The 23,284-nt window shown below is 37.9% G+C and overlaps 1 protein-coding gene across 1 annotated transcript in view; it reads left to right on the forward strand.

The window, feature by feature from the left end:
• The first annotated feature begins 565 nt into the window (after window positions 1-565).
• Window positions 566-23,284, forward strand: part of OCA2 (OCA2 melanosomal transmembrane protein) — a 158,041-nt gene continuing 135,322 nt past the window's right edge. The window contains exons 1-3 of the mRNA XM_054271957.1: window positions 566-846; window positions 22,237-22,335; window positions 22,939-23,127. Of these exons, the coding sequence (XP_054127932.1) occupies window positions 581-846; window positions 22,237-22,335; window positions 22,939-23,127 (554 nt within the window). The 5' untranslated portion in view covers window positions 566-580. The remainder of the gene's footprint in view (window positions 847-22,236; window positions 22,336-22,938; window positions 23,128-23,284) is intronic.

Consider the following 23,284-nt stretch of genomic DNA (forward strand, 5'->3'; position numbering starts at 1 on the left):
GCAACTGCTGGAATGGCACACTCATAAAACTCACGTACCTGCTCTGCTTAATGAGGGTCCACTATCTGTGGTGGATCTGCAGCAGGACAGGGCTTTCTAAGGGAGCACAAGGCCTGGTGGAGAGTGATGGCTTCCATGAGGCTGCTGTCACCACAGCTACTGGAGAGAAGCTGTGTGGTGGTGGTGAAGCAGTGCTCTTGTAAGCTGGGAAGGTGTTCTGCAGCAGCGACTCTTGTGCCACTAATACAGAGATGATTTTGCCAAATTTTATGGGATAAGTCAGTGCAAGTCACTGGGAGATTTGTGGGAGAAAATAATGGTAGACATGAGTGAAGTAGATGACCCATCTATTTATCTAATTCAGTGCTTATAGTGGATAATTTTGAAGTTGCAAAGACGTTTAAAACATTGGAATTGTTCCTGGTGTAAATAAATGAACAAGAGAAATTCCCAGAAATGCACTCAAAGAAATCTGATTGGCGTTTTTAACATGCTTGTACTGCAGTAAATATTGAACCCATTCAATTTAATCCAAGTATATTTGTTTTCACTTTTTTAGGAGAACGCCCCCCAGGGACAGATGCACTTGGATAACAAAGATTACAGTACAGTTTCTAAACAAGAGATGGAGCTGAATCAGACATCGCCACATCAAACCATTTTATCTGCAAAGGTGGCAGCCAAGCCAGTCACCAGAAGTTGCAATGAGCTGCAGTTATTTAAAGAGTATCATGGCATGGTAGCAAGCCTTGGAGAGTCACAGACCCTGTGTGAAAAATCAGCAATAAGGGAGGATGGCTGCATTGCACTTGGGAAAGATTTCACTCCTGTGTCCATGCAGGGAAGGTAAGACTAAAAACAAACAGAATGGTTTTTCTGCAAATCAAAATTAATTTTTATATCCTTGCAGGACAGATACATATGTTCATTAAGTCAATATTTCTCCCACTGACACAAAGAGGCAAAACCTTAATGGAACATCAGGGCAGTTGTAATTGCCATAGAGGGGTCATGGATCACCAGATTTCTAAATTAATCTCAGTGTTAATTGCCACCACACTCCAATTTTGCTGTGTTTCAAGGTCAGACAATTGGTTTTTCTTCTCTACTTGGTGTCAGAAAACACACAGAGATTAAATAGTTTTCACATCCCCCTATACCTTTTTAGGGGGATAGAATATAAGAAAATATAGAAAGTAATCTTACCCCCTAAAGAGTTGCAGCTGGGTTAATTATTAGAGATTGGGAACAGGCCTGACTTTAACAGGCCACAGCTGTAGCCAATAAGAAGAGTGTTATAAAAGAGTAGATTGGTTGGTTGAGGGGAATTGGAGTCAGTTGGCTGCTACCAGATGAAGAAAGAGGCAGCGTTTGGAGGAGCTGCCTACGAGAAACATCAAGGAGGTATGAGACTTGCACTAAGGAGACAACAATATGAAGCCTTTGCAATATAATGACAACATGCCTCTTTCAGAAAAATGCATCATAAAGACATAGAGAGAATCCCTGCAGCTGAGGCTGCAAACATTAAAATGGCACAATATAGCACTGCTCTGACAGCTGGCACACCACACATCAAATGGACAGAGTGTGTGCTTCTCATGCATCATCTCCCACACCAGGAAAGGTCCAGGTTGCTGGGCAGGAGTGTTAATCTTTCCTGTTGAGACAGGTACAGTATCAGCAATTCTATTTGTGAACACTCAGCAATAATTTATAGACCCCAAAATATTTCAGGTGGATTTTGAAAGCTTTGAACCAGCAGCAACCACAGTGAGTGAAAGGCAGCCAGGGTAGACTGTCAACTTTCTTGAGTAGTTTTGAGCATCTTTAGAGTGAAACCTAAAGTGAGAGAGAAGTGCTGTACCTAATCCAAATTCCAGATTAGGTACAGAGCACAGGCCTTGAAGTGCTGCCTGGCAGTGTCTGCATTGAGCAAGGCTTAAGCTGCAGTTGTGAAGTAGAGTGCCTGCACAATATCTGGAACCTGATGCTGGAGACCTTTGTTGTGTGGCTACAAATCAGGAAAATCATGTCATGTGGGAGATGCAGTCCTGGGGCTCCCCATAATTGTGGCTGTGCTAGTGACATCTCTGATTTGATGAGGAGGGCTGAGATCTGTCGCATGCCCCTGCAGCTCAGTTAGAAGGAAATGTGCTTATCTTGGGAAGAAAGAACGTTTGGGACATTTTGGTAAATTCCCTGACCTGAGCAAAGGACAGCCAGGCTAGCTGGGTGAGTTTTGTTGTGCCTTTTACTTAGACACATCAAAAGTATGGCATAGGGATCTACAGCCAACCCAGTCAATTTTTTAATATGTTTCTGTCAGAGTGAGAATTGGAAATCATTATAGCTATGCTTTCCAAATATTAAAAAAGTAATCAAATTATCATCTTGATCAAAAAAGTCCTATAAGTCCTTTAGATTTTTGTTTGAGTATTTGAGGATTTTTTGTGTTGATTAAGAATTTTTACTGGCAGAAACAAATCTTTTAAAAATTCTTCAGTTCAGTATGTGGAGGCATGAGTTAATGTCCTATTCTGAAAGAGCATGGTAAGTACAATATATATGTGAGGATGGGAGGAAGGCAAGGCAAGAGAAGGTAAGGACTGAGTGCATCTGAAGACAAGGTTTTTCCTTTGTGAATTCTCATCTATATCTTGCTACAGCTGTGTTTGCCAGTGCTATTTACTGTCTTGTTTACTATCCTGGCACTTGAACGAAATCCAGATTTGTATTCCTATGGACCAGCTTTCACCATTCTTAACTCAAGGCTTAACTTCTTCCTATTATTTTTCAGTGAGTGATATGAATTAATGTTGTAGTGATATACAACTTCTGTGAACTTCTGAACAAGTCTGGCAGTCATCTCTGGTCTCAGACGCCAGAGATGACAAATACTAGGTCATGGGGGAGTTCACCTTCCTGTGAGCACAGGGGGTAACTCCAAGTCTTTTGCTAACACAGTTAGCGTTGAGTAAACTGGAGTTACTGTGTGTGATTTAGGAAGAGAGGTACAATTAAATAGACAAACCCATACCCATGTTCCCTTTCAGACAAATGTATATCTAATCTTCAATAGCAGTATTTTAGGGCTCAGAAAAGGATCTTTCAAAATTTTTTCTTGTTGATCTTTGCCAATTGCTTTTCCAGTATTGATTTTTTTGGCATGAAGATTAAACTTATCAGTCTCTCCTTAGCATGTATTGTAACCAATATACATCAGGTACAGTTCAAATACTCATGTGGCCTGTATCACCACTCTATGTGAGCAATTGCCCTTAAATCATTGGGACTACCCAACAGAATGCAGGTAAAAACCTGGATAATCTTTTGCAAAGTCACAAGTTTTTTGATTAGTTTTGTTAGAATTAGTTTTCAATGTAAATTGTTCTTTTGCTTGCAAAGAAAACTACTGATAATTAAAAAAGAGAGGACACCAAATATTTCTTTTCCCCATAAAGTGGTTCACTAAATTGGCACATCTGTATGGTTTGTTTTAATGCATCTACTTAACTTAAATTGCTGAATTATCTTTCAGTATAAGATGCCCAGGTTCTCTAAATTTTTCAAATGTGTACTGAGACAAGACTTTCCAAAGAATCTGGAAATGGAACAGGGGATTTATCTCGCTCTCTAAAATTAACTTGAAGAAAGTATTCTTGTTTAAGCAGGGCCATTTACCCTCGGTAAGAGATGTCCATTCTATTTTGGACCGAGCATTTCTGTTTGACTGCAGCACAGTGCTGCAGGTATTTTGTGATCAGTGTACCTATTGGGCTACCTGCCTGTCAGCATGCCTTCTTATTTACTTTCCATTTTGAAGAGCAGTACCTTCTAATTCCAGGTTTTACTGCATTGCCTTAGGTTCCCTTGGCTCTGTGTGAGGAGATCTGGGCCATCCACCATGGTCACTCCAATGATCCTGTATTTCCAGAGTGTCCTTCCCCTAGAAATAAGCCTGTGTGTCTTCTTGTGAACAACACGGTTTCTTCAGTCCTGCTTGCTGTGGGCAGTGTAGGCATGCCTCTCTGAAGTGAACCAAGAATGAGCTCCAGTGACATTCTATTCTGTTGGAATGCAACTGGCCTAGGTGTATGTTTGCACTGAACAGTGGTGTATTTTGAACTATCAAAAATGCAGCTTTTAAGGTACCAAAATATGGCAATGAAGTCTGCACTTTGATTTTTAATTTCTCTCGGATTCCTCAGACTTTAAACAATGGCTTGACCAGGATCCTTTTCATTACAGTTACATGAAAGTGACTTTTACAGTCAATGGACCTTGGTCCAAACCACCTTCATGAGCTCCTTACCTTGCAGGAAGATTCCACACTGCTTTGTGGCAGCAAGGGCAACACTCTTGGGTCAGCACTGACATCTCTAAAGATACAGGCTGCTTTCTTCCACCATGTCTCTGTACATACAGAATGTGGCCCCCAGAAAGGCTCTTTGGTCTCATCATTATCAGTGCTATTTGCATGGGAAGGACTTAGCAGCATGGTTTTATAAGAACCAAATCTGAAATCCTCCTTTGTGATTCTCAGGAAGAGGGTGAAGTCAGCTATTTTTGTCTTAGGAGTTCATGAGCATTAAAGCTAATCTGTAGAAATGAAGTGAATAGTAATTCTTAATTCCATGTAAGTAATTACTTTGCATTATTCTACTGAAGTTATATTTGGATGAATTTGGCCCTGGAGTTTTATGATCATTTAAATTTAATATGATAGTCCTTAGAAGACTTTATTCTTTGTGAGTCATTAAGAAAATCCATCTGAAGGATAACAAAAAAAACAACCAAAAAAGCAAAACCCTCAAAATTTTTAAAATCTGCTTGAAAATGTGTTTCAGCAAGCAAAACTATTTCTTTCAGCGTTTCTCCTGTCCCTCAGTTTCAGTTATGTAAATCAACCAAATCCACCTCTTCCTGAATCTCCCAGGATCAGTAGGGGGATTGGTTTGCAGTGAGAAGGTCAGTGAATTAAAAGTGTCTATTGAATCCTTGGTTTGTATCAAACAGCAGGAAGATTTAATTTTATTTGCTGTTAGCAGGAGAAACTGGAAGAGGAGAAGGTATTGTATAGTGAAAAGTCTATATGAGAGTGAAGTTATGCCTTTAACCATAAGAGATTATAAATCTCAATTTTGATTTTTAATTATGTTGATATATTGCTACTTTTAAAAGACGTTTATGAGATTTAGAATTAGATGTCAAGAAGACATGCTTGCTGTCTAAATAAGTAAAATTTATGTGACAATTTAAAAGCTTCTTTAATTTATGTGACAATTTAAAAGACAGAGGAAAAGACTAAGGGAAAAAATCCTCTTGAAAACAATAAAACTACTTTTTTTTTTGTGCATCCTAAGGCTAATTTTGATCTTTAGCCTCTAGAACAAAATGGGATCATCTATTCAACAGTCAAACATCATTTTCACATCATAATTGCCTGTTTGTGTAACAACCATTCTGATTTTAGTGTCAATCACACAAACATTAGAGAAGAGTCCAGGACAGATAGATGACTTCATAACAAACTGCCACCTTCATCATTCTCAAGTGATCTTGCTTGCTGTCTGAAAGATGGCACTTCTGGCTTCCTTCTCATTTCTTACCCATAGTAAATGTTTCTGCATTTTGATTCCCCATGTGGATCTTTAAATGCTATGACACTGCAGTAAACAAATAATATGGAAGGAGTTGTAAAGTCCAACTTTGCTAATTGATTTAGGTTCATTTGGTTTTAAATAGACCCTCTCAAACATTTATTGCTTACATGGAGGTGTGTGGCTGCAACACAGCTTATCATGAGCAAACTGTGTAGGGGTATGGAACTGCTGAGACTCTCTTAGCTTAGATTAAAACTTCCTGCTGTTGCCTCTACAATATCATAAAATATTATTCAATGCCTGAAAAGCTCAAAAGAAGCAATAAGCAGCTCTAGAAAAACTTCAGGTTAAATGGTAGGAAGTAAAACAGAAAGACCATATTATGTACAATAGGCAAATAAATAAGTTATTGTGGGATTCTGCTGCCCTATTCTAATTTGCTGTTCTGCATTTCCTGGGAAAAAGGTACCTTGCCATGGTAACAGAAACAAGACTGAAATGTAGTTATATGATGTAACTTAGAGAGTGTTTGACTTAATTTGAGCAAAATAGGTGTACTCAGCAAAAGACTGATTTTGACATACTTTCTGCTGTTAATGAAGCCTACAGAAAGAGCCCTCATTCATTATAAGTTTCTCTGTGTTCTAAGTTAATTTTTTTTGTTGCTTTGTATTATTCATCATTTCAGTGCTAATTGCTTATAATTATTCACATTATCTCGGATTGGTCATATACTACAATTTCTATTCTGCCATTGACAGACTAAAATCACAGTGCTCTCATGTAGCCACTCAAATGCTTTTTGCTCTGACAGAACATTTTGTAAACAAGAACCCACCATTATTAATTTTTGTTTCTGAGTGCTCTGTTGAAAGAATTAGGGGATGCTAATTAACTGCTTCACACTTTCCCAATTGTCAGGCTAAACACTGAGCTTAGCACTCAGTGAAGAATTTGCAGTGTACTAACTTTTAAAAATCAAGTGTTTCATTTGAGTGCCTGTGACATTCCACAAAGCTGTTGAATTTTGAAAGCAGCTGCCCTTTTCCTAATAGTTAATAATATGATAATATGGGGTTTGTCTCTTTGAAACCTCGTAGGCCAGTTGTGGAAAGATGCCAGTCATATAGAAGATGGGACTGCACAGCACTTCCCTTACATAAACTTCCCTGTTTAAACAGGGAAAGGCTTTTATTGTCAGAATTTTTATTTTTTTTTTACATTGAAGGGTAAAGCCAACAAGTCAAACTTTGAAAAGAAATGTGGTGTGAAGGGCCAGTCACAGCTGAGCAGGAGGGTATGCCTGGGGCTTGAGTAGCTGTGATGAAGCAAATAGCTCAGATGCTCAACACCTCTCCGTGAAGCTTTTCATTGGAAAATGGGTCTGTGTGCTTTGCTCCTGGCTGATGTGCAAGTGTGCAGCCTCTGACATACTGACTGATTTACAGAAATCATAACTTCTCATTAGTAGCTATTAGCAGGACAAGTTATACTAATTAATTAAGATTTCAGTTTTGTCCCAGTTTTTCTGCCATGTAGATGTGCATGTTTTATGTGAGGAAAAATAATTGAGTTCTCATGGACAGTGACTAGGAAGAAGGGAAAGAGAGCATAAGAAAACCATGGTCCTTACATATATTACTGCATCAGGTGGACATGCATATAGGCAGGCACTGCACTGCTGGTTTTGAGTGGTAAATGGTCTGCATGATAACATGGCAACTTTTCTGTGGACCCAGGCTCTGCAGCTGAAGGGTAGAATAAGACCTGAAAGTGAAGCCAAAATAATTGAGAAAGGGAATAGTGGAGAGGAATCTAATGATTGACAGTAAGTTTGGGCCATTGAAATTTAAGGTGTGGACCTCAATGAGCTTGAGGAGGAACAGGAGCCGACAAACTTTGCAGAGCATAGAGGGAGAGGAATGAAAGCATTTTGATTTCATGGCCTAATCAAAAAAGGAGTAATGCTAGTGGGAGTTACATAATGTAGTTGTTTGGTAGGAAATGGATACACAACTTCTGCTTTGCTCTGAGTAGCATTAAACACACATCTCCCAGCTCTTGGTAAGTGTATGGATCCACATACATTTGCCAGACGCAGTCTGTCAAGATCATATTTTCTTTTTTTTCTTTAATTGTAACTTTGAAAATATATAATGAAACAGCGATTAAAACAGCAACTTTTACTCAGGTATTCTATTTTATAAGAAAATTTCTTGTTAATCAGCATTGTTTTGTTTATATACTCTTGATTCTTCTTTCCAATTACTATTATTTTGTTGAAAATATAAAGGTGTGATGGGGGAGAGGAGAGGAAGGGTTTGCAGTATTTAGTCTAATACCCGGGTGATGACATAAGAGCTTGGTTAGCTTAGTTCACACAGAACGTTTGGCTAAAAAATTTGTCTCACCCTCTGCCCAGGCTGCTGGGGAGCTGCTGAGGAGGAGTGAAGATGTAGAGACAGAAGTGGAAGGAGAAGATTTTAAATGGACAGATATGAGTAAAATGCAGGGGCAGTAGAAGTAGTGAAAAAGACAAATGGAAACTCTTCCATGCAGCTACAAAGACACACTGGGTGAAGGTGAAATACAGCATGACATACAGAGTGCGAGCAGGGTGTACTTAGTTATGGATTGAGTTAGGTAAAAACAAGTTAATGCTGTGTTTGTAAGCTAGACTCTGATGCAATCAGTCCTCAGATGTGAAAAAAATCTCAACTCCACCCACAGCTGTAGGTAACAAGAATATGAACTTGTCGGTCCCAAACCCTGAAGACAGACAGCCAAGTAAGCAGCATTCCTTGCTAACACTGAATATCTTGCACTCATATAATTACTTACAGCTTGGTCTTTCAAACAAAAGCAAGACGTGTTAACAAGTAAAGACATGGAAGGCTATAATTCCTCATCAAATAAAACAATCTCACCCCACAAGTGAGTACAGAAAGAAATATTTCCTTTCTTTTTTTTTTTCTTTCATAGCTTGCTGTCAGGAGCAGATGTTTTAGAGCGCAGTTCTGCTGGTGATGGGGATCTTTCAGTCTGCCCCAAATTGTAAATGTCTCTCTCTTTAGAATTAATTGGCATTAGAGTGTTTTGTCCTTTTGTGTTAAAAGCACTGGAAATCATTCTTCAGCTGCAGCAAAAATTTCCCAGATAGCGATGGTCATATAATAAAGAACTGAGGTTCATGTTAAATTGAATGTAGTTGATGGAAAAATAGATTAATGTAGATGGGAGAAATTAGCCACTGAAGTAAGAAAAAAAAAGGTCACAGTCTGTAGTCTGGCAAATCATATGGCTTTTTAAAAAACCTGCTGTACATAAGGAGCTCAAGTGATTTACTATCTGAAATAGGGCAAAAACTGATAAATGAGTCACCAAAATGCTTACAGACAGTGACAAAGCAAGCAATTCTCTGCTTGATAGGGGCTAATGGGGCTGCAGGGACAACCTGCAATAATTGTGCTAATGGACCAGCGGCAGTCAGAGACCACAAAGAGCTCTGCCCACAGCAGGTCGGAGCTACATCAAGGACAGCACTGTGAGCTGGAGCCAGGGCTGTCAGAACTGGGTAGGTTCAAAAGTAATGCACTTGTGTTTGTTTTTTCCTTTTTATTTTTTTTTTCTTTGCATGTTTTTACATTATTTCTTTTGGACAGGGTGAAATATAAAACAGATTGGCAGTTAGAGCCACTCAGTTTTAAAAAGTGGAGCAGAAGCAGTTGAATCAGTACTGTGTGAATTAGCATCATTCAGAAGCAGCTGTGAAAGGCTGAAGGCTTTGCTCACACTTTCAGAGCTACTGTCTTTTCTGTGCTAGTCAGTAAGGACAGTAAACACAGTCCATCTGCCATTCACTCCCTGCTATCCTTGAGCAGAGTTTCTGCAAGAGCTCCTTTGCCTGAAGTGGAGATCTCTGAGGTGAAATATGAAAGCATCTCTTTCAGATGGCCACCCTGGCAGCTACATTGAGCTCATATGTCTGGCAGGGCTTTGCACTTGATATTTGAGGAGGAAACACTATGCTTTTGAGGAATTTACTGTAAGAAGTCTAATCCTGAGTAGCATAGAGTAAATATTTTGCAGTGACTTTTCCTCCCACTCTCGTGGTCTGATGCAATTCATTCTCTCTACTGCCAAGAAAATAAAAAAGTAAAGGCAGTTTCAAATACTCTTTTGTTTCTAATCTTCCTAGATGTGATAGGAGCAATTCTACCTCCTCAACCATGTCAATAACATGTGACCTGCAATCCTCTTTAGGAGTCTATTCACAGCTGCTTCAGCATGTAAACCTCATCCAGTGAAAAGGACGAACCTGAATTTAGTGAATTGTTCTGCCAAAAGGAAGAATAAGCCCAGAATGAGGGTACCAAGGGATTCCCTTCTGTTTTCTCTGATGTGTCTTTAGTCATACAAGCTAAAAGAGAAGAGCTATGTTGTAACATTATATAAATATGTGAGTTTTTGTTGCATCCATTGGCAACATAAGTCTTTTCCAGTTTGCTCTGTGCTTGGTACTTTGGGCCTCCCAGTGATTTCTAGTACAGGCCAATGGAAAAAAAAAAATCCTCTACAAAGTGGAATTCATGCATCTTAGACATTATTTTTGGGTTCCATCTACTTGGCATACTGTAGTATGTGGCCAAAAATTAGCCAAATCAGAACTGTAAGAAGTAGTGATATTTCAGAGTAAAACCATTGAACATCAGTGTTTGAAAAACTATTGTTTTTAGCCTTAAATAAAATGACAAGAAGCACTCCTTACAAACCTGTTCCTACTTGAATGGAAATATTGAAGAGAATTATGAAGAGAGATGAAGGTGAAATACAGCACGACATACAGAGTGTGAGCAGGGTGTACTTAGCTATGGATTGAGTTAGGTAAAAACAAGTTCATAGCCAGAAATATTCCAACTTGCCTATTTTGACGGAAGACAGACTGTCCTTGGCAGAAGAGAATGATAGATTTTCATAAGGACTTGCATGTGTGGACATTGTACTAATCACAGTTTTGGATCTATTTTCCTGTTGACAAAAGTTGATAGAGTGACACTCTTGTTGTTAGACCTGACATGCTTTCCTTGAGCTGGAAATCGGATGTTTGTGAGGCAGAACACACAGGAACTCTACATCAAAAGCTGTTAACAAATGTATTGATCTATTTACAATTTGGAGTAGGACTGATTATTTAATTTTCTTGATATGCAACTCTGAAAATGTTTTAGGATCAAGTAGATAGGTTGGAGAACAGAGAATTCTGGGTCTTCATACTTCCTAAACTCTATATGAACCTGAGAAGATTCAGGTTATGCATGTAATACTTTGAGGTCATCTAGATTAAGTATTGACACTGGCTTCCTTATATGTAATGTAATTTATTTACTTGGATGCAAAATTAATCATCTGGAACTCACCTGTTGCTGCACCTGTATCTCTTCGGGAATGAGGGTGTTCATTAACAATAAAGTTGCAAGTAGGAACATACATTATCCTATTGTGGTTACAGCATTTGATTATTGACCAAAATAAACTAATAGATAAACTGGAATAATACTTCAGAGCGGAGACTGCAGCCATACCTTGTGACAACTGAAAAATGTTGATGGAGTTCATCCTCTCTAAACAATGCCCTTTTTAAAATTTGTCCACATGCTTTTTTCTTAAGTTTCTCTTAGGTTAAAATCTGTTCTTTTAGCTCTGCCATATGTCATGTTATTTTTTTTCTCTTCAGCCCACTCTTTTTCCTAATGCTACTGGAGGAAATAATTCCTGTACTTTCTGTTCGTCCGCTATTCTAATTAATGATCATATTCCATAATCTTAAAATAGTACAAAGTGTTTTTTTTCTCTGTGACAACCCACTATGGACCTCTACTTCTCATAAACATTTTTTATTTGTCTGTTTTTAAAACATTTCTTTTCAATTAGAACCTATTTCTAAATGCCATGACTCAAATGAACCTACATTATTTGCTCTCTAAACTGTTATTTTTGTATAAAGGAACAACCATTATTCTCTGTTGTTCCTTGAGGTGCCAAAGGCCTACTTCCACATTAACTTTTAATAAGTGTCTGATTAATGGGCACTTTAGTGTCTTTTTTTTTTTGGTGTTTTTTTTGTTTGGTTTTTTTTTTTTACTGTTTATTGCTTTGTGTTATTTTATTTTTTGCTGTGCAGTCAAGAGGGTCCACTTACTTGACTCCTTTGCATTTCCATTTTGTCAGAATATCCTTTGGTTTTCCTGCTATGTCCCACTTTATGAATATTTTCTTTTTGCAAAGTGCCTGTGCAGATGGTATTAAAAAAAGAGTTGTTGATGCAGCAACTGTTGACAACAATTTCTGGAGATATTTTATTAAAAAAACATACGCAAAAATTGTGTTTGTCAGCATCTTTCTTTATGTTTAAAGCTTTTCTTATTTGGAGGCACTGTTGGTTCAAGAAAATGAAACCTGTTTGATCCATTTGAGTTGATAGCCAAATAGCTGTAACTGTCTGTTTCAACACATGGCAAATGACAAGAACTGCTTATTTAATGTATATATAGTGGTTTCAGTTCATTCTTTTAAGAATGCTAACAAGTGTTTTTGAATGAAAAAGTAGGACATTATTCAGGCACTGTATCTGCTTGAGGAATCAAAACACCTGTAAAATTTCTTCTGTCTTTAACTGTCTGTATCAGCTGCGTTCTGTTGCTGCTAACATAGGGCAGCCATGTCAGCACGGGCTTTCTCCTTTTCTGTACATAATCCCTTGATGAAGAATTTTCTTTTTAAGTCAGGCACACTGGCACTTTCCCTTTTTGCATTTTCTTTTTCTTTGGGAGCACAGAATGAAGTTTTATTTATGTAACATCATTTTTGTGAGTCCAGAGATTTTCATGTCTATGTGGAGAGGTATTGTTCTATTTTTTGATGATCAGTATTCAGGATTTATTTAGCTTTGGGATGGTGATAATTTTTAATACATACATAACAAATATTATGACATATCTCATGAGGAATATGCTATTTGAGGAACAACATGGAAGGAAGTCACCTGTGTGATACTATGGAGTAACCAAAATTATTCCATTCTGTATATGGTTGAAGGGAATGTGGTGTCTGAGAGGAAAGAGTCTGCCATCTCTTTGACTAGGAGGGAAAAGTGTATTAAGAAGTATAATGTACAGTTAAGCTATACTGCTGAAACAAAGACATCTGCTGTGTAGGAAGCGGAATTTCCTTCTGAATCCTGAGAGATGTGATTCCTGTTTTTGGTTTTTCAGTGCACAGCAGCATGTTCTTACCTGGAGAAGGATTAGAGTTTAAATCAGGAGGAAGGGAAGCTGAAATAAATTTTTCTTTTTTTGTTTTTTGTGGTCAATTAGCCCACTTTAGGGGGGACTTGCCAAATATAATTTGCATGATACCCTGCATGAGAAAATCAAATTCCAAGAGTGTTTTTGGAATGTGCTATTTATCATCTTTGGTGTTTTGGGTTGATTTGTTTGCTGTTCCTTTTTCTTCCCTGCCTTCTTTTTGCTTTGAGAATTTCAGTTGAATGTTTTAATGGACTCAAATCTTGTGTCTTAAATTTGTCTCCCCTTGGTCAGCAACAAGTCAAAAATATGTGTTTCAAAGCTGCTTTTTAATACCAATTAGAAGCGCCTTCTCTGACGTTGTATTCTTGAGGGTCTTGGATCTCTAAGGCCTTTTAAGGCAAAAAAGATGTCTGGTAGCAAACCTGAGCTCAAGGCTATGGAATGAATTTCCTGAGGCTTGTAAGAGGTGTATGTTAGTATGTAACAGTGATCTAAGTGAAGGACTGTTGCAGGGAAGAGCACCATCTTTGTGAGATAAAACAGTATTTACTCTTGAATAATTTCACAGAATATCACCCAAATGTAAGAGAAAATATTTTATTGATATGAGCTGCCTTTTTATTCTGTTTGGGTTTTTTAACTTGTTTCTCTGGGACTTTCAATGTTGTAAAAGTTTTTGGCTCTGATATAATTCAAGGTGAAATGTAAACGACCAGTTATGTGGAATCACTCTGTTTTTTAAGTTACTTGCTAGGAAGTTATAAGGAAGTTGTCTTTGGAAGGACTTGTTGATAGATTTTTTTTTTTGTAAACTTAATCAACTCTGAATAACTTTTTTGATGATAACTCTTATGTATAAAAAAGAGATTTGATCTAAGTGCAAATAAAATGTACATATAAAAGTACTTTTTATTACATTGCAATATAGACATTATTTGTATAAGGCTTGTATATCATTCAGTGAAAAATCTTTTTGTTATGTCAGAGTTAATTCACCAGGTTCTTTGTATAGACAACATGGGAGATGTGGAGGATGAAAATGATTTGAAGAGATCTCTCTCTTGCCAATGACTGTAACGATGCTAAACCAGACTTTCGGATGACAAAGCTTATATGAATAACCACAGTGCTTATGCTCAGCCAGAACCTGAAAAGAAATTCTTAGTACATCCATTGTAATTAAAATAATTCAAAAATTAAATTTAATGGAAGGACTTCCAAGTGAAAAAATGCCATTATTTTATCAACTTAATAGGGGTATTTCAAAACATGACAGCTATATCTCCCACTAGAAAGTATTTATCTGCAAATTTTACTGCTGTCTCTTCTTTGTCTGCTTGGTGTCATGCTCTAGCTTTGAAGCAAATTTTAGCATTTTTACTGGGTCCAGTCAACCAAGATCATAATTTACATAAAGGCTACATAAATTGTCCTAGATATTTTGTAATACTGAACTACTTAACAGGTAGTTAGTACTTGTAATACTGAACTTGTAACAGATAGTTAGTAGTTGTAATACTGAACTACTTAACAGATAGGAGTATACTTGAACTTACTGTGCTTCATTTTATTGTGACCAAAGGACAAAATACTAGTCCCAGCAAACTTACAGTACTTTGGATCAGTCATGTGGGTTTTTTGAAATAAAACTTAATTTGCTGACAACTTGGTTTTTTTAAGCTGTGTGGTGGCCTGCCTCTGTAACACTTCTCCAGGCACAGAAATCAGCCACATTTTCTCATGTTTTTAGTGAGTGCTTTTTTGGTAGATGTCTGCCTTTATTTATTTTTTTTAACTCTAAGGAATGGAGACACTTTTTTTAGTGACAAAGTCTTTTTTTATCTAAAAGTTACAGTTATGAATAATCCTATATCCAGATTCTTGGAATGAAATATATGGAAAAACAATATTCAAAGAAATGCTTAAAAAAGGAAAAAAATAGATTTTTCGTTTCTTGATCTCTAAGTATAGCTAGCTAATTACTCTTTTCAGTCTCCAAAACTGGGGTGAGTGGCATAAAGATATATGAAAAGCCAGAAGAATAAATAAAAAAATGTCACAGTTTGTCAGTACGTTGCTTGGATTAAGGAAAATTTTATCAATATAATTCTCCCTCACTGTTGTGTATGAAGGTGTTCCTTAATCTTGGAAGTGGCCACTAGCCTTGTTTTAATAGTGTTTCCTTTTCTTGCATAATTCTAGAATTCAGCTGCTCTCCAAGTAAATCTTCATGTTTTAACATATGTTTCCCCAAACCTTTGAGATGACAACATTCTATCGTTTCAATGCTTGATGAATAAAAACTTTCTCTAGACATGGTTACACCTCCTAGTTTTATCTCAGACCTACTCTTCTGCTCATATTTCCATCATTCAAGCACCCCATATTGCATCTATAAGAGAGTCTGATCAGACATAAAGTTAAAGAATTAAGCTGTTACCACTTTTTCAGTGTTTGAGATTTTTCAAATGCCCTTATGGACTAGAAAAAAGTGTGATCCCCCGTTCTTTGTCATAAATTCAGTTAGCAACAGAGTTGGTTAAGCTGAAAGCCAATTGTGAATGTCAAGGAAAAATGGTGGCATTTAAAAGCCAAACCTGCAGAATATACTAAGTGTCACAAGTGTAGTCATGCTTTAAGTGTTCTTGATAAATTGCTTCCCTACTATGGACTCATTTTTCACTATACCCTGCAGCATTTGCAGATAATACCTCTTAGCAGGTTATCAATGTAATCCATAGAGGAACTAGGGGTTTAGAATTTGGACTGCTACCCATACTGGCTCCTGATGGCTCGTTCAAATTTGCAGCTTGCTGGCAGTTGCTAACTGCTAAACTCTTTTGGCAGCCTCTGCTCCTGAAATTTATTTTCTCCTTCAGACTCTCTGCAGTTTTCCATGTGGTCTCCTGTAGCTTTTAAATTTCCTTTGCTGAAGCAGAAAATTTAGAGGAGAAAACAGCTGATACCTTCTTCAGTGCAGCTTCTCACTCCTTCAAATGGTAGTTTTTTGGACCTGCTGTATCTCTGTGGTCCTGCTGGATTCTCATGAAATCAGAGTTGACTTGTGCTTCCATCCCTACCCCATCCCTGCTCCCTTGTTGGACGCTGTGAGACAGGCTCTGGTTGGGAAATCATGGCCTTGCCAGACCCATGGCCAGTCCCTGCTCCTGGCTCCCTCCCACAGGCAGATGGACCTCATGATGTCCTGACACGGGAGCAGAAAATGTGTGGAGAACACATATTTTCCTCTGAGGTAGCAGTGTTTCATGGCAGCTTAGAGGTTAAGTCCTTTCTTTTATCTTCACCCACTAGAGTGAGGTCAGGGTCTGTTTACTACACCCCAATGTCTTATTGATGGAGACCTTCCCTGACAGAGGCAGGCAAAGACTCTCGGGGTGAACAAATTACCAAATTGTGGCGATACCCTTTTTTTTTTTTTTTCAGAGAAGCAAAATAATCCTACAAAGCCTGATTTGCTTTTAAAACAGGAATCATATGAAGCACTCTATTTTCCAGGCTATTTTTGAACTTAAAATTGCCATTGAAGAATGTTCACTTTCCAAATCCAGCAGAAATGAATGAAGCACGCACATTGTGTGTGCTCTAGCTAAGGAACCATTTCCATCTAGGATAAGATCATCATACATTTCCCTACACATTTCTTAAGCCTGTTCTTTAATTGCCTGGGGTCTTGACATGGCATATAGTTCTCAATTTGGAATAATAGAATCATTTAGGGTGAGAAAGACCTTTAAGATTATCAAGTCCAACAGCTTTCCCAACACCACCAAGTATACCACTAAACCCTGGCCCTATCTACATGTCACATCTACATGTCATTTAAATACCTGAGTTACTTGCTGGTAACTCAGCACTTCTCTGAGCAGTCAGTTCCAATGCTTGACAACCCTTTCTGTGAAAAAAATATTTCCAAACAGGGAGTCTGAAATGTCCCTGAAACAACTTGAGGCCATTCCCTCATGTCCTGTCACTTGTTTTCTGGGAGAAGAGACCAATGCCCACCTCACTGTGACCTCCCTTCAGGCAGGGAGAAATATGGTCTTCCCTGACCTTTCCTTCTCCTTTTCTCCGGACTAAAAAACCACAGTTCTTTCAGCTGCTTCAGACCCTTCATCACCTTCTTTACTGTTTGGACGCATTCCAGCTCCTCAGTGTCTTTCAAAATGAGACCTGCCAGTTGGCTGTACCTCTCACAGTGTCATGCTATCAGGCAGTGCCAGCCCTTCAGGATCCTGTACAGTTCTGTCCAATAGAAAATTAGAAAAGTAAAAAAGAAAATGAATCTGTATTCAATAATGCTTTCGTTGCTCATTTTTTCTGACATCTTAGTGGGGCATGGGTTTAAAAGGTCTGGAGGTTGTTTGATGACTTGGTGAAGCTACATAAAGAAGTCATCAGGAAATATCTAGAAACTGTTTTGAGATGAGAGCTCTGGAGTCGTTGATCCTTGTCTTGATTTTGTATCAGCTGCCACACTTGATTTGTGATGGGTAGTCATAACAATTTCCTCATGGTGTGCTACCTCTGAGGAGAAATCGTCACAGAGGATTGTGTCTTTGTGTGGGCACACGTATATGACAAAGTTGTCAGATGTATGCATACAGCTGCTTAGTGCACCGTAAAGGTTTAAGAGGTGAATACTCAGATGTCGGTCAGCACAGTTTGTACCACATAACTGTTCCCCAAAAAGTGGACTTCATCAGAAAATCACAAGTACCAACTTGGTGGGAGAATGTGTTTAAGCGCAATCAAAAGCTGGTCTGGGGAATCTCTTTCTTTGTGGGTTTTGTTTTGTTTTTGTTTTGTTTTTAAAGTTAGGTAAGAGTAATTAGTTCAGTACATATGATTTGTATAAATGTTTTCTATTTAGGGAAGATGAAGCTTCTGAAGTTAGACTTTATTCTAAAAGAATGTAGTAATGATAAATGAAAGTCATGCTGTTGTGACTAGTGTCGTTCACAATTATCTCTCAGATTTTTACTCTGGACTTCTCTTTTAGGAAACTTTGCTTAGTTGTTGTACTTGTTATAAACTCTTGGGTGAGTAGTATTCTTAAGCTTTTGTTTAAGAGGTAACCTCATTCACAGAAGCACAAGTTTTGAAGAGACCTTAAAGGTCATCGAGTCCAACCCATGCCCTAACACCTCTACTAAACCATGGCATTGAGTGCCATATCCAGTCTTTTAAACACATCCAGGGATGGTGACTCCACCACCTCCTTGGGCAGACTATTCCAGAACTTTATCACCCTTTCTGTAAAAAACTTTTCCCTAATATCCAACCTATATTGGAATGCGTCAGCCTTGACGCAGCTTGAGACTGTGTCCTCTGGTTCTGTCAGCTGCTGTCTGATGAAAGAGACCAATCCCTACCTGATTACAATCACCTTTCAGGAAGTTGTAGAGAGTGGTAAGGTCATGCTTATACTGGTTTTAGTTACTAGCTTTGAGTCAGATTACTAATTCAGGGAAGCATCCTAGCTCTTTTTCCCCTGAAGAAATTCTGCTTTTAATTTTTTTATGAAATGAAATTTTTAATGAGTTATGGTAAAAACTGTTAATGTTCTTACATAATATATATACTTCCATATTCACCTCTTCAATTCTGACCAAATCTTTCCCATGGAAGTGAGAATTATTGCTTTCTGTTTTCACAGAAATTGCTCCCCAAATGATAGTTGTGTGCACAGCATATCATATGGGAGATGAAGGATTATATAGCTGATATTTAAAATGTATCTTCTTTATTATAGGGAATGAAAGCAGTACATTGTGTACCATGAATAATCTTTTCAATACAGGGCTAAGTAATAGGTTCCAGTCAGATCTAGTGATTATTTTAAGTGTTTGCAGCCTAATTAGGATGAGCATGATTTTTTACTTGGTCAGGCTCTTGTAGGGTGTATACTTCTTTTGGTGACCTTTGCTGTTGTGCATTTCGTTGCTTATGGCTGAACATCAGGGCCCACCACAAAGTCTTCCTTTTCCTTTTGTTTAAAATTTCAGGTGTAAACGCTATTAGGAAATGCCTGAAAATGTGGTCAGAGTGCAGGTCTAGGGCTTGACTGCAGGAAGGTATCACCTGAAGGAAATGGGAAGCAGACTTCATCAGCCACCATCTCTGACTAATGCCTGAGGAGTCATCAACCCATCAGTAGGAGAAACTGGAGTCTCTCACATCTCTTCCTTCCATCTCCTGCTCTCACTGTACCTCTCCTGAAAGCCAGTTTGATCAACTCAAACTATTCTATATTTGATGTAGAAAATGCTAATGATTTTTGAGTCTTGAACTGTGAGAGAAGAACTGTGAACACAAATGGTGTCCAGCTTACCAGATCCTTGCCTGCAAATCTAGAGTGGTCTTTTCATCCTGAGAACAGGCCTACCCACAACTGGTTAATGAGCTGACCTGGTGATTAGCCTCTTGGTAATGTTGCTGAATTGCTCAGTAGAGGTGGATTGCACTCCATACTAGCATATGGATATAAGCAAAGTTTCTAGCTATTTGTTCAGGAGGAAACATTCAAAGTGTGACTGGATCCCAGTTTTTGAAATTTGTTACATTTTGATTTGTTTCTATTTACACAGCTTCCCAATTACCAGCTACTTGCAGGGTTGAGGAGCACTAAGAATTATGCTAAGATGGTTTTTGAGCTCTGCAGACTTCCTCTATCAGCAGGGGGTCTTTGGGCCTTCCTAGGTTTTGTTTGCAGATGATCTTTTATCTTTGGATTAAGTGGATGATCAAATCGCACCTCCAGCATCTCTGCAGAAGTATGAAGGGCACAGAGGGGTTTGTGCCAGGCTCTCTATTCAAGGATAACTTTCATTTTTATAGTCCCTGCAATTTTTGAAATGATGTTTTCGCAATTTTCTTTCTAGAGCTTTCAGCCTGCCAGATTCCTTTATGCCCTAATTAGCTTTACTGTTTATATTTCTCTCATTCTCTAATTAGAGTAATCACATCATGGGGGAGTTGAGGCTCTTCTGCTTTTTCTCTAATTATTTTTGTTTTGTCAAGCCTGGCTGTTTCCTGCTGCTTATTCTTGTCCATGTGTTTTTATTCTCTGCAAATTGTTGTTGTCATCTACTAATTGTTTTTACTTTATCTGAAGACCTTTTCCTTTTTTTTCTGTCTTCATCATTCTTGGCCATCTGTTCAGCTTTATAGTTCCATTTAAAAGTGACAGGACCTATACCAGCAAGTGGGGATAACAAAGTGTAAGAAGAAAGTGAAGGTGATATGTTTAATTAGCATTCTGGATTCTTCACCTCAGGTTCTGTCACTTAAGCCATCTTTCACCTGACCTTTATACTCCTTTTCTTGTTGCCATTCCTGTGGTTGCTTTGCCCTTCAGCACTTTTTGCAAACTGGTCATTCACAGTAGTAGTGAAGAGCTGCTGAGGTGTGGATTGTCAGTGGATATACATATGCCTGTGTAACATAAAGCAATGTTAGTGTCAACCTCTAACAATTAGAAGAAAATTGAAGTTTTAATAGAAAGTGTCTGGTAACTAGTCTCAGATTTTACACATCCCAGAAGGAAAAGAACAAAAGGAAGTGCAGAAGGGTTAATAGTGTGCATGAGATGAAGTAAGGTCAGAACAGCATATATTATATATTATTTGAAGCCTTTTTTTCCTGTGGAACAAGTGACATTGTTGTGTTTAAAAGCAGAAACAGTAAATGGTCATTTCATTAGTCAGATTTCTGAACTCACACATTCAAGGTCCACCATCAGAATTGTTATAAAAATTGCCCCATTTGGATGCAGACTTTGAGTATAGCTGGGATTAGCCAGAAGTATATCAGCAATGCATGGTGAGGACACATTTAAAGTCCTGATAGTGTTCCTGCTATACCTATGGGCTGCATTTTGTAAAAGCTCTAGGTGTCTTTTCACATTGAAAGCTATGATGAGATTGGAAGAGTACTTGCTTCAAAATAACAGTTTCTCCACTTATACTTTCTTCTGTGTGAATGATCTGCTTAAAAAAGGAAGCACTTTGATACCTGCAGATAATGCAATCATCTCTTCACAGATGAAGTGTCAGTGCAATGTAGCACCTGAGTTGTAATCTGCCCAACTTTTGACATGAGGTATTGGGTAATTGAATCTCTCTAACTCTTTCACTTTCTTCAGTTGAGACTGAAAATATGTGACTTACAGCAGAGTTTGAATGGGTGTTGTGGCCATCCAAGGCTGAAATAACCTTATCCAGTTGCTCTGCACCTAGCACATCTTCTGACTGAAAACACTACTGAACAAACAAGTGAAAGCAGTACTTGGAGGTTTTAATTTTACAAACCCAAAGTTGAGACACAGCTCTACAAATTGCAAGAATCTTCATTGCATTATAAATTCAAATACGCAATACCTTCTTTTTGAGCTGTCCTTATAATTAGAGGACTGAGTAACTAGTCACTGTTGTGTATTTATTTAGAAGTTGATGATTTTATAATTTTTTTCCCCTCACAGTCCAGCAATAGTGGAAGAAATTTTGTGTTTCCTCTAAGTGTATTGAGATCTGCATTTTGACTGTATGTCTAGCATATTTCTTCAGAACTTTGTGGTGGTGGGAGGCTACAATTTTGAATGGCATAAATCTGAGTGTACCTGAATAATGTTGATTTTGATAGGAAATTTCTCTGAAAGAGCCTGGTCATGGGAACATGTTCTAGAATGGCTCAATTATCTAGTCTCTACCAGAAGTCTGCCTCAAAGCCAGACCTCTGTGATTGTGATGACTGATTGTCTTCAGCTGCTTCTTAAGTTTGGGGATTTATACTTTAGTAAAAAGCTCCTTCACAATGCTAAGCTGCAATATGGCAAGAAGTAGCTTACACTGTTTAATTATCTGCAACACCAGGACCAAGACTTGACAGAAACCATTTGGAAGGGACTGTGTTGCAGAAATGCAGAAATTAAATACATGTATTCAGGTTTTCTTCCCTAATACCAAGAGTACCAAGGTTGCTGTAGAGATTTGATTTAGAGATTTGTAGATGGTGACTCATGTCTCAAATAGCATTTATTATAATAAATGAATAAGTTCTTCTATTATCTCATATTTTATGAAGTATGCTAGTGTAAACTTATATGAATGAGTCCCTTGTGAGTATAAGGAGGTAACTACCATGACTAGTTCAAACTTAATGAATGAAAACCCTAATTTAGGTCAACACCATTCTTAAAGAATATTTAACTAATTAGATGGGCTTGTAGCAAAATATTCTGTAGATCTTAAGTGAATCATTTTGCTGCAGACTTACTATTCTGTTTTTCTTTTCTCCCTCCAAAGATATCACTTCAATTTTTCAAAATTATTCAGCTCAAGGTCAAAAAATACTGTTTTTACAGAGAAGACACCACTACTGAAGGTTTCCTCAGAGGAAAATGGGTGAGTTAATTTCATTTTTCTCAAAATATTTTTTTTCTAATATCTCTTCTATTTAGTTGCATGTGGTTCTTTTTTTTTATCCTAACACCAAACCTGCTGGGAAATAAAGGGAATAGCTGGGACTGTAAGCAGAGAATTACTCTGGAGGACCTTGGTAGCAGAGAAGGGGCTGAAAAAAGGGAAGGATGTAAGGCGTGAGGTCAGGGTCATTAGAGAGCCCTAAGCATAGACAGCTGTATGATCTGTGCTCTTATTTCCTCCATGGGCTGTTACATAAGTGCATTGAAAGACACAGCAGAACTATAGGGAAGGTCCTCACAATGGAGCTTGCACACCAGATCCTGAAATACATCTGCCTGGTGTGTCAGAGATCTTGTACTCTTGGGTGCACCTAAATGTCATGGGTCTTTGCTCTTGATCCCCAGTCTACTCAAATGTGTCACCAAGGGAACCTTGGTCTGTACTGAATAAATATTTTTCTATGAAATTTTCCATAAAAATCTCTCAGAGGGAATGTAAGGTTCTGCAAGGTCAGTTGCATCTGCTACCTGTTGAAATAAAACCCTGTTTTGTTTTATTATGTTTACTGAAAATGTGTGACAGGTTGCAGTGTATGGCTCTTCATAATCCAGATTTTACCACAGATGATGATTCATGGGACAACAGCTCTGCAGAATTTGAGCAAAGGTTTCAACTGGAAAGTGAAATGACAAGCTTTCCCAGATCTTCTTCTTCTGAGAAATATGAAATATTGGACAACCTTCATGTCAAGTTCAATTTATCAAAGATGAGGTCTGAATTCAAGCATTATTTTTTAAAATTTCTGCATGTATTTGTTTTTACGCATAGATATCTAGAAAATTATTTTATGTAAATTAATAGAATAGGATTCCGTATTTAGACTGTATGTAGTTTGAAACTGATTATGGACTCTCCATAATGATCAATA

The sequence above is a fragment of the Melozone crissalis genome, unplaced genomic scaffold, assembly GCF_028551555.1.
Source record: "Melozone crissalis strain CALT ecotype California unplaced genomic scaffold, PUWL_Pcris_2 ptg000013l_1, whole genome shotgun sequence".
Classification (NCBI taxonomy): domain Eukaryota; kingdom Metazoa; phylum Chordata; class Aves; order Passeriformes; family Passerellidae; genus Melozone; species Melozone crissalis.